This window comes from Polypterus senegalus, chromosome 8, assembly GCF_016835505.1.
Source record: "Polypterus senegalus isolate Bchr_013 chromosome 8, ASM1683550v1, whole genome shotgun sequence".
In the NCBI taxonomy this organism is placed as follows: Eukaryota; Metazoa; Chordata; class Cladistia; order Polypteriformes; family Polypteridae; genus Polypterus; species Polypterus senegalus.
The window spans coordinates 61984926-61997940 of NC_053161.1; the positions used below are offsets into that span (position 1 = coordinate 61984926).

General features: G+C 35.4%; 1 protein-coding gene across 7 annotated transcripts in view; it reads right to left on the reverse strand.

Annotated features, from left to right (window-relative positions):
- pot1 (protection of telomeres 1 homolog) overlaps positions 1-13015 on the reverse strand; it is a 120335-nt gene that overhangs the window by 87168 nt on the left and 20152 nt on the right. For all 7 annotated transcript variants that reach the window (XM_039761160.1, XM_039761161.1, XM_039761159.1 and 4 more), the window contains one exon: positions 1853-1925. In XM_039761160.1, the coding sequence (XP_039617094.1) occupies positions 1853-1925 (73 nt within the window). The remainder of the gene's footprint in view (positions 1-1852; positions 1926-13015) is intronic.

Consider the following 13015-nt stretch of genomic DNA (forward strand, 5'->3'; position numbering starts at 1 on the left):
CAAATGGTCTTAAAGAAAAGTCAAAATAATAATTTTTCCAAACTTTTCTTTAACACTCTGGATCTATTTCTAATTTCATCGTAAAAACATGAAGAAATTTATACAGCAGTGGTCAGACTTAGATCTTATTGACAGCACACATTGCCTTATTTATTTATGATTACGGTATTCAAAATCCCACAGATTGATGATGTTTCCTTTATATAGTCCCCTTCACTATGACAACTGCAAAGTGCTACACTCCTCAAGATTAAATGTTACTCACATGTTAAATAAAGGCATCAAAGTAACACTCTACAATCTGATTATGAAAAATGCATCTCTCAATCACATGTATTCTAAGTTTTTGGGAAGGTGTTCTATGAAAGGTACAATATAAAAAGTAACATGATAGTATGCGGGAAGTACATATAATAACCAGAATAAGAGAAGTTAGAGTAACAATAACTTCACTAAAATAATGTTATTACCTGAAAATAAATAAAAGGTAACTACAGATAACTGATTTTCACACAACTGAACAAAACAAAACTAATATGTCAGGCATATACAGTAAATAATGAGTGACATGGGAAGTGTGCAAACTGCTTACTATACCAAAAAACACTTTAACTGAGGTGCTTAAAATCACCCGCCATCAACATCATCCTTAAAGACTTGGTATTGTAAACAGTCAGCCTCTTCTGCGTATTGTTTGCCTGTCTTCTATGTCGATATACAGTATATTCCGCTATCATGATTTTATAATCCTTGTGTTTATCAATAAAACATATTATTCTGTTTCTTAAAGCAAATGTGCTTCAGTTACGTTGAGAAACATCTAATCCAAAAACTTACCCAAAACTATCTAATGCTTCTTCCACTACCTCCTTTAAAGAAGACATGCCTTCTAGACAACAACCCACAAAACATCTACCTTGAACAAAACAGCCTAGGTAACTCCTTAAAAACAAAATTTGACAAATCATCTTGAAGGTTACCCAAAAGTCATTCACCATTTCTAAATGTAGAATTTTGCTGCAGGAAAATTTTGCCTTACTGGAACCAGTCCAGTCAATGGACATGGAAGACCTTCTCCAAGTTCAAGTTAAGCATTATTTTCATATGGACATAGTGAAATTCTTATTTGCATGTCTTACATAGACTAGAGACAGTATTCTTCAACTTGCTGGCTTGCTATAGTGCCAGTATACATCAGTGGAACAGGCAACAACCACCATTATGACAGCACCAAAGACGATTACTTCATTAATTCCACCTGTATGGTGCTGGTTTTTAGTCTGTAGTGCAACTCTATAGTCAGAAAAAGAACAAGCTTCACGGCAAACGCTATATGTAACAATGAGGCAAACTACTGTGTAATTTTCAACCTTTTATTAAAGGATTTGGCACAATCCATTCCAAAGATATAACTTAAAATATGATACCAATGCCTACTTTATCAATATTCTTGCTAATCATGCCTCTTATCTGAGAAGGACAACAAGTAACCACACTGTTTGCTCTCTATGTTGTGAAACCACAGTGCTCAATAACAGCAAACAATTGTTTTATGAAATCAGCATAAACTGATAAGGGCCTTGTCAAGTGAAAGCAACCAGATGTAACAATACTGCTATTAAATTAACAAATATTTTCCTGGAAATATGGGTCTGTTTCAGAGCTAAAATATTAATGATCAACTCAATAATAACACATTTGTTTACATCTTTTTCTGAGAACAAAATAAAAATTACAAATGCCATTGATATGTCTGTAAAGAAAATGAATGAAAATTCAGAATAGTAACAATAAATCTATTTTGGGAATGAATATTCATTTTTAACATATAATTATTAAGTTTACTCTCTACCTTGTATAACAGCTTTGACAATCTTTTCACCATTTGCCAGCAAATGCATTGGCCATTTTTCCAAAATAAGACCCTAAAAAGAAAAAAATATACATTATATATAAAATATAAATGTAAACTTAATTGTTATGCAATTCTGCAGAAAGCAAAAAAAAAAAAAACAAATTAAAAGTTTAATATTTTTAAAGTTAAGGTTATTTGTTCACCATTATGGTGTGTTGTCATTTTCACTACATACTCTGTTAACAAAAAAAAAATGCTTTTTATTATATAGCTCACAACGATCGCTGTGGAAGTAGCTGGGTAAATGTTAAAAAGCCAGAATATGTCCATTTCAAACTCATCTAGCTCCTTGGTTTATAAAATGTCAAAGGTAGGCTTATGACAGTAAAACAGGTCAGAAATAATTAACACTATCACATATTTTTACTTGTTATTTATAATATTAATTTTCTCTGCTCATAAGTTTTGTTGCAGTTTTCATGTCTATTATAGACCTACCAAAAGTTTGTTTCCAGTTCATTTTATGCACTGAAAATAATGAAATTTAAATTGCTGGTTCCTTTTTTCATTAAGTAAAGTGGATCGGTGACCTGCTGTCTACCAAAATTCAACATACAGTATATTTGGAACACATTTAAAAATACTATTATTACTGAGAGAAAGTTAAAATATTTGAGGTTACCTTTAAATCTTCTGCCTTGAAGACAAGCAAATTATAGTATAACACTCTTACATTTGATGGATGATTTTAATGTACTGCTTTATCCTTTGCTCTAGTACGTCATACAGCTCATTTACCTGTAGTTATCCAATGGATTTCAAAAATAACTATAACACTAGTTCACTAACAAGTGTCCCCAGGAAATGATGCTAAAAGTGATAATGGAGGTTCACATTATATGTGCAATTAACCAAACCTATAAGTTGTAATTAAAACTTTTTAGATGCTTTAACATTTTTAGTATAATGCCTTTAACTGAAGAATGTTCAACACCTACTAAATTAGAAACTACTTGTTCACCTGAAGGTATGAACTAGAGCTTTGGTGAAACAGTTGTAGAATCAACACATTTTAAAAACAGTGATTTTACTGATATTCAAAGAATCATCCGTGATGTACAGAAGGGGTGAGGAACCTGCGACAGAGTACAGCTGGTTCTTCAAGTTCATGTCAGTCAGACAGGAACAAAGTCTGGCTTTTGCAAGTGTGAGTATAGAGAAGAGAGTTATGCCATCTTAAGCACATCGTGAAAACTCATCAAAGCTTATGATTTTTAGGTAGAATTCTAGCAGATCCATATTACTGTGACCTTTAGCTGCCAATTTATTCTGCAGTTCAAAGATCTCTTGATTTTTTCACTTTTTCATGCTCTGGATTTTGATCATAAAGAGTAAGGAAATGCCCCATGTTTTCCAAGTTGCAATTTCAAACTTTTTAGTTTTGCTTCAAATAACTTAATATGCCTGTGGTGGGCTGTCGCCCTTTCCGGGGTTTGTTTCCTGCCTTGTGCCCTGTGTTGGCTGGGATTGGCTCCAGGAGACCCCCGTGACCCTGTAGTTAGAATATAGCGGATTGGATAATTGATGGATGGATGGACTTAATATGCAGAGTGAAACCAGTAGCTGGTTAGCCCTTTGGACTAAAACACTGAACTCTGAGAGATATCTTGTAATTTCCACTATAAATGCCAGTTCATAAGGAAACTTGGTGTCATTGAGTTAAATACTATGTCTTTCTTCCATCTCCATTAAAATCTTTACTACATCCCCAAGTTCATAAAATCACATCCGCATTTTTGCCCTGCTTACCCATCACACCTCACAATAACAACCCTTTCAATAATTCCCTGAACTTAACCAAAATACATAAAACAACAGTTGGCATCACATTATTCAGAGACTGTGAACACAGATTTTTTTGGTGAATGATGAAATGGCTCATAACTAATCACTTGCATCCAAAGTAAATTGTGGTGTGCTCTTTCCTTTCCTTTTGGATGAGGGTCAATGAAGGCCTTCTGAGACCTTACCAAGACTGGTGCAACATCAGTTGTCGGAACATTTAGTTTTTCAATTAATAAACCATATAACTGCACTGCTGTTATGCGTTTCTCAAAAATCACTATGTTTTGGGCACAGTGACCAATAAAAGCAAGTTCTCAAAACTCATAATAATCCTGCATTCAAAAATTGGTAGGCACAAGTATTGTGTTACGCATGTTGTCTCACCCAAACCAAATGAATAAGGACAAAATAGACAGCAGAATCTCGCAGGGACTACTATCTCATGCCATGTATCCAGTATGGTCAGACACAGTACACCAAGTCAAGTTAACACTCTCAAAAAATGTCAGTTTTGAGGGGGCAAGAATTTGCAGAGTAGCAACCATGCCTTGCTTCACAAACTGACATTCAGAATAAGGCCACAAGCCATTTCCTGGTAAGTTTTCTCACAACACGACTCGCCTCTCTGACAATACATTGAGGCCATAGGAAGCAAGTTTGTTAGTTAGATAATTCCCAAAGCACCTTGATTTTCTCCACTTGCATTGCTTTTAGAAAACTGTTATAATCTGCACATTTACAGCTGTAATGCCTCTTACTTAATATTGCTCTTTCTGAGAGCAGCAAGAGATTTACACAAACTACATAACCTTGCTTGCCTTTCATTTCTACAAAGAAGTAATCCTCCATCCAAATTGTGCTGAAAGACATGACACTCAGTATCAACTCTCCATTGCTATGTAATTTTTTTTACATAAAACATTAAATCATAATCACAAGATAGAGCATTTGGATGACAAAAATTATAACTGTGTTTATGGTAACCAACTGGGTACATTTTCACACAAGTGCACTTAGAGGGGAGCCAAAGGGCTCAAATGACCATGAAAGAACAAAAGATAGAGGATTGGAACTGAGTATTAATGCCTTTTCTCCGTTTTCACCAGAAAAACAGAGGATCAATAATGAAGAAATACCTCAACTCCACAAAAACACGCTACTTCCAGCTATCCCGTAACCACTCCAGTTCCGGGTCCCTCTGCCCAAGCCATTGCTCCTGGTGCACACAGTGCCCATTTCCGACTCCCAATGATGACGTCACCTCCGCTCCGCGATGAAGACGTCATCTCTGTCCTTAACGGTCCACGTAACTTCCTGCCAACTCAATTCCGTTTATTCTATTTGCGGTTTATTTTACATAAAATAACCCGAAGAACTACAGCTCTTGTCAAATGTTTATTTTATACTCCTTGACCAAGTATTAGTTATTTAGGATTACTCATCAGCTCCAGCATTATACAGGGAGTTCCTCCCAACTCTTATTCTTTGTTTTTTGTGTTTTGATTTCTTCACAACATCAAATTAAGGAAACATCCTAAAGGTTGTTTCATGTTAGCCAGAGGATCCCCATCCATGATTACACTGTTCTGCAATGGAGAAATTTCATGTTGCAAGTTATTTTAGTAATCAATCATTTTCTGTGTTTAAAGAACACATACTAATAGTTCGGGTGACTAGAATATCATTAATAAAACATAGAAGCTAGTTAGTAGTGTGTTTTACTGACACAAAGGTTATAAACTACAAACAATACACCATTAATTTATGCAATAAAGGCCTGCCTTAGATTACAGCAATTGCGTAGACACAAATGAGCACAAATATTTCTTTTTAACTGAATTTCAACTGATTTTTAGGTAGTTCTTCCATTTTTACTTACAAATGAAGAAAAACAGTTTTGACAGAGATGTATACCTAGCAGCCATGACTAACAGTAAGGAACAGTACTGCACGCCGCTATGGACTTTGCCACCATTTTTAATCATTTTGTGCTTTCATGTGCAGTGTTGCCAAATGCAACTGACAGCACATGCATCGACACAATAATCTCCGTTACAGCTCGATCAGTAGCTGACTGCTAAAATAAAAAGGCATAAACCACTGCTTGTAATTCACAGCATCCTAATAATGCATCCCAGCCATGTTGTCTCAATGAGCACAGTTGCTGGGAGGAAGAGGTAACACTCACACAGCAAAGAAAGCACATACAACCTTGTAATAAGCTCATTCATAGTTAACCAGCTAGATAAGCACCTCTATCTCTTACTGAGGAGAGGTAGAACCCACTGCTTTTAATTCTCAGCATTGTATGTACGACACAGCGCTATAATCTCAGGGGGTACAGCTTCTAGGATGAGCATGTGACACTTTTAGTACTCTCTGATGAGAAAAGTTGTCGGTGAGGGGTGGATTTTTGTGCGATCATTATGCTTTTTTCAAATCTATGAAGCAATGTGTCATTATCAAAAACTGTAGGAAGTTTAAGCAGAAGGTCAACATACCCATGTTCATTTTGTGTTTTGTGATTTATAGCAGAGCTGCATTGCTTCATTGTCATTTTATTAATATGTTTGTAAAGGTTTTCAGTAAATTAAGTAATAATGTCTTATGCATTGGGCTGAGCAATATGATCTGTTATTGTGACCCAAATTTAATATTCATTATCTCTCAATATGTCCTCAAAACAGCTTAAAGACAGAAGATCAGCTCCAAACAGACATGTATATACACAGTTTCTATACAGAGTCTAACACGTGTTATATACTTTTTTGTTCAAAATTTAACAATATTATAGCTATGCATTAAAGAAACAGCTCGAATAATTTTTCCTATTTTTTTTTTATCTTTTCCACTTATTTTTGAGTTTCCATTGCATGTATTGCATTCAATCGTAATACTTGTAAATACAGTATATTACATATATTGTTTTATGATTTACATAATCTGTAATGGTTCCAAATCATGTATCTGCTTTCACATGCTTTTGTAGTCTGTAACAGTCATTATGATGCATGTAGGTATTTATTTTATAACATTCACCAGGATACGTATGAAGTAATATATTTCCTGTAGAGCAACTCATATGTTATATCCAGAGATCTTAAGGGTGTCTTAAATATTTGGTGAATATCTGTTACTGTAGTTGGGAAGCTCTAATCACCTCCTAAAAAATGTCAAGCTCAAAATTTTAAATAAAATGGCTGGTAATGCACGGAGATGTTTATCTCCAGGTATTATTGTGAGAACAGAATAGATTATTAGGAGATGCAAAAAAGTGGCTAAACATTGTAAGAGATAGGAAAGAGGTCAAAGCCAGAATAATCACAGACCAAGCAAACAAGGTACAAGGGCAAAGCTGAGAGTCGAAAGTCAAGGGCAAAAAAAGTTATTCAAAAACCAAAACAAAAACTAGAATTTGGCCTATTAATTTAAACTAGCATAAAGTCATTTGTTTCTCTAACCAAGAGATACTAAAACAAAAAAATGTTATTGTATTTATGCCATCACTGCGTTCATGTGACCTGTTTCCAGTGTTGCACAGACAAATAACAGGATGAATAGAAATGAAACTTAAATTTGCAAAACAATTTAAAACAGATATAAATCTCCATAGATTCTCCATTCTGAATAAATGGATGGATGGATGGATAAATAAATACATATACAATCTTGCACCATTACAACAGGTAACATAATTTAACCCAAACATGAATACTAAATAATTAACACAAAAGAAAACAATGAAGGCTGCTGTTTTTATTCCAGTTTGGAGCATTTCACTATAGAGGAGAGACCATGTGAAATGGATGGATAAGAGCAAATAAAAGTGCTAATAGCTTGATAATGGCTTTCTTAAATATCAAATTGAAAATAAAAATATATGGTCTAGCCCTAATTATATGGTATATTTTTGCTGAAATTTACAATTATAGACATTTCAGTTCAAGTTCCAAATTACATACAAAATTGGGTTATGTGTGCTGGCAGGTATGAAGCTTATTCATAACCGTTTTGTCACCTGTATTTTATTTCTATCTTCTTATAACAGGTTTCTTTAAAAAAAACTCAGCAGCAAAAAAATGAAAGATTTATCTATTTACTCTAAAAGACAGAGTAAGGATGTTTAAAGACTTTTAAAAATGTTAGTACAAGTAACATCACAAGTGCTTGAGTATGTCCATTCAGAGCTGGTTTCTATCTTGCAACTAGTGCTGCTAGAATAAGTGCCAGGATTCCACAAGCCTGTGTTAACAGAGGCAGAAAGTGGATTTACAATCATGACAAAGATGATCACATTGGCAAAGTAACTCTCAGACATTTTGAATTCAGTAATGCTCTTGAAAATTCATTAGATTAGATTATTTTTATTTATAAAAGCACATTTAAAACAGAGGTTGCACCAAAGTGCTGTACAAAAAAGCATTAAAATAAACACAACACAAACAATCATGCAAAAGCAGATTAATAAAACAACCAATTGTAACATCCACCATAATCCCATCATACACAGTGAAAGACAGAAGAAAACAAGTAGGTCTTAACCCGACTTTTAAAAACCTCGATAGAGGATGAAGACCTGATGTGCAGAGGCAAGTAATTCCAAATCATAGGAGCAAGAACTGAAAAAGCTTGGTCTCCCCTTGATTTCAGCCGAGATATTGGCACTAAAAGGAGCAGTCGTCCAGATGACCTCAGCGTTCTTGGTGGCACATGGGGGTGATGGAGGTCACAGATATATTTTGGAGCAAGACCATGCAAGGCTTTAAAAACAAACAACAAGATTTTAAAATCAATGCAACACTTTACTGGTAGCTAGTGGATAGAGGCTAGAATGGGGGAGATGTGATCCCTTTTTCTCGACCCAATCAAGAAATCAAGCTGCAGCATTCTGAACCAGATGAAGGTGCGACAGAGCAGATTTTGACAGACCCACATATAATGAAATACAATCATCAAGGCAAGATGTAATAAAGGCATGAATGACTGTTTCTAAGTCCTTCTGTGATAGAAAGGATTTTAGTTTAGAAATTTGCCTCAGTTGGTAAAAGCCTGACTTTACTACCGTGGAGATTTGCTTTTCAAAACTTAGTGATGACTTAAAGATAATACCTTTATTTTTCTTAATGAGAAAAATTGTTACACGACTTCTATTGAATATGGTTCAAATTTAAATTAACTGAAGATACATTTGGGAAGTGCCTAGATGGGTTACGGCTACATGCATCATATTTATATCAGAGGTGATTGCTCGAAGACTCGGCCTCTTCTAAAACGTCCCAAAAAATTGTCAAATATTTACTGTTGCATTTACATTGCTATTACAAACAGCACGTTAGAATGTGTTCAACCTCATAGCTAGTTCATTCAGAAACCGCAATAATCTCTTGAAGGTTGTCTAACGTGATTTTTTTTCTCATACATTACCATGGTAGCATGATCCATTAAAACCCACTGAAGTACAGCTTCACTGGATTTTAATGGCACTTCAGAATATGCTCGGTTTTCAGTGCAGCAAAGTTAGACATTTATTGGACAAATGCTTCAAAACGTCATTGCCAGGAAAGCACAGTGTCTTTGGAAGTAAATGGGGCTGTGGGCTGGCCAGGATGCTGAGATGTTGCATGATGACTGGAGGAACTGTCAAAGGGGCTGGACCGCTTTTAAATTAACAGTATTTTGGCATTGGAGTATCTCAAGTTCACTCCTGTGCAGATTTTTGTAAAGTGAAGCCATGAGACAAGCTGCTGCTTGTAGTTTGTTAATTGCTAGCGATATAGCCCCCTGTTTTCATTTGTACATATCCTACTGTAAATAAAAACATAAACATAGCCTTCTTGAGTTTGCTCCTTGTTTCAGTTTAGTAAAGTTCAAGCGTTTATTTCAAACTTGGTTGCAGGGTTGCCCCGATTTTGGCGAAGCCATTTGATAGTCTTCCTTATGAGGAAAGACTCAAAGCCCAAGATTGATTTGGTTCAAAAGTCAGAGAAAAATAACTGGTCTTTTCAACTCTCCTGGTATGACAAGATGAGCTGGCTGACTGGAAGTGTTGTGACAAAGAGAATGTACTGTTGCTTATACCTTTTAATGAAAACATCTCAAGCTGTATGGTCAAAACTTGGGGATCTAACGTTGACAGGGCACACAACAGGCAAGATATAAGCAATGAACACGTGAGTTCATTTGCATGGTTAAGTTGTCTTGGCAGGGTAAGAGTAGAGCATGTAATTATCGATGGTGATCACATTCAGGTGTCAAAACACAATGAAACATTGAAATAAAACAAGGCCTTGCAGAATCGTCTAATTGATGTCACTTTACTGCTGGACTATTAAGAGCTGGTATTCAGAAGGCACAATGAGGGTAGTGAATCTTCTAAAAAGGGGAATTACAGATAAATCACTGAAGCATTATCCAAATATGATCATGTCTTGGCCACACACTTCCAGTCATGTGTTTTTCTCTGGCATGTCCCATTCCATTTAAAATGATTTGATTTCTACTATTGCAGTCACTGTTGTTGATGAAATCAAGGATCAAGTTCAAACTGCTCCTTTTTTGCATGGCAAGTAGATGAGACAACTGACATTTCATGTCTTGCAGAACTGTATCTCATAGTTCGATATTTCAATACTGCAGGTCAAATTCAAAAGCAATTTGTTGGATTTTTTGATGTTTCAGGGGGATATGCCCAGTTGGTTTTTGATGTTTTAAATGTAAACATGCAGGACTACAATTGCAAATAAAAACTTGTGGCTCAAACCTATAAATGGGGCTGGTGTCACAGTTTCCTCTCTGAATGTACTTCAGGCTTAAGTTGAAGCGATAGCCCCCAATGCAATGTTTGTATACTGCTATGCAAACAGACTGAATCTGGCGTTCTCAGTAGGCAAAATACTTGTCTGAATTCAGAATGTTTTTTGCATCTCTGGGTTTGCCACATTTTTTTTCTAAATCCACCAAGAGGATGTCGCTTTAAATCATAGTGAGCACGATGGCAACAACTATGATGGGCTCCTGCTGACTTGAAAAGATTATCGAAGATGAGAAGATAGTAGATGAGGACACACTCAATGCTGCCAAAGATTTTTAAGGTCACTGAAGGATTATGAGTTTGTTTTCATGTTGAATACACATGAACAAATCTTTTCAGCAGCTGATGTGGTCTTTGATATTATGCAGCAGAGGGCTATGGACATTCTTTACAGCAAACAAAGAATTGAGAGGTCAGAGTAGGCTTTCAAAGCCGTTTATGCAAATCTCACAACAGAACCTCAAAATGAGCCTTGGCAAAAGTGTTGGTGTCTGTTACAATTGCAGGATCCCCAGGAGCATTACAGAAATCTGTACAGTGTATATGACCATCCTAGACCAGATTTTTCAGTGTTTGTCAAATTTAGAAAGTATAGGGTGGTCCAGATCTAATTATGCAATTTTCATTAGGAGGAGGCATTCCAAAATGTCCTGAAAAGTTATGGCCATCTCTTTAATTCAGGGAGACTGAGTTCTGAACTTAAAATCCTATATTCAAATTGCGACTTACACAGCAACATGGGTAAGCTGTGTAATTTCTGTTTTTTAAAAACATGGGTTGGATAGTGCAATGCCTCAGCTATACAAGCTACTCTCTTTAGTGGCAACAATTGGAGCTACATCAGTAGGTGCAGAAAAGAGTTTCATCTGCTTAAAACAAGTCAAGTCATACAACTGCAACACAATGGGCCAAAACCATTTAAGCAACCTTGCTCTTCTGGGCATTGGGAGGAAACTGGTGAAGCCTCTGGAAAAAACTCCCTCCCAGTTGGTATGACAGGGTCAGAGACCATTTTCTACAAAATGAACAAAGGGCAAAATTTGACTCATTTTATGATGTAGGCCTACCATGTGCCTCTCCTGTTTAAAAGACCATCAGCTGCCACGGATTTATACATACATCATCACTCAACAAGCATTGTTCTTAGCTGTCTGGCAAAAGTGCTAAAAATCTCATTTTTCTATTCTGTTGTTTTAATCTGATTATTTAATTGACTGTGTAAGGTACTATTCAATTTGAAAGGTAGATGAACAGTGTTGGATGGCTGGGGGAGATAAGAGGCCAACTCCCTGCAAACATGTACAGGAGCAACAATATATAATAGTACCATATCTGTGGAATATAGCTGATGCTACAAAACCTAATGAAAGTCAATAGTTTCTAAATCTTCATGAAGAGAACTACTATCTATTCAAACTTTATTTCTCACTGTGCATTTTCATTTAGTACCAAAGTGCTTTCTAACTCCAAGCATTTTTATTTTAAATTAAAAGGCTGTAAGATAACTTAGAAAATAATGTAAATTGTGTTAGTTGTCTGTAGTGAATAGAATTAGAATAAACATTAGGATTAAATTTCAAGTTGTGTAAAACAATAATCTGTTACAATATAAACTGAACTTTAATTTTAAATATTAAATGATTTCAAAATGGGATTAAATTGATTGCAAAATGGCATGCTGACTGTATGTTTTGTATGTCAGCTGGAATGCTCATAGCACTTGGAGCCGTTTACTAGATAATCTTGTATGTACCAACTTCACTTCAAACTTAATAATTATGTTAAATTTCCTTAATGAAAGACATTCCTCATATTTTGGCTATGTGCTTTTAAGTTCACAAAAGCACTAAATTCTCTACAAAGGCATACATGTATTTCATTTCTGACTTATAGCTTATTTAAACATGTAATTAAACATTTAAATAATAAAAACAAAAAATCTTGTACCTACTACTTCCATTCACCTTCCCTTAAACAACTACAAAACTGTGAAGTCACACTTGGAGGACATAAACAAACCAAGTAATTGTGCAGCAAAGTACACTAGAATATGCACTGTGAAACAAGTTGTAAATCATATCTCTTAGGCCACACTATAATATGTAGTTAGACTGTCAAGTATGCTGTAGCAAAATGAAAATAATTCAAATTAAAAGTGTCCACCTGGCCCTGATGGCTACTTTCATTTATTGCAGGAATACAGAAAACAGTGTTTAGACTTTCAGTGTTGAAGGCAGCAGGAAACGAGTTCCCATCAGCAGTGTAAATTGCAGTTACAAAGATCAAAACAGTCTTCCTTCCAGGTACTTGCAGGTTTTCAAACAGCTGTAGCAAATACAGCCATTTGTCTCATTGGTCACAACATGACATTCCAAACTGTGCAATGTTAGTGCCAGGTCCTATAAATTGCCTTTCTCATTTTTCTTAAGAGTTTGCAACTTTAGCTCTTAGTAATCCAGGTACTGATAACAACACACTTGTGAAGGAATACGAAACCAGCAAAA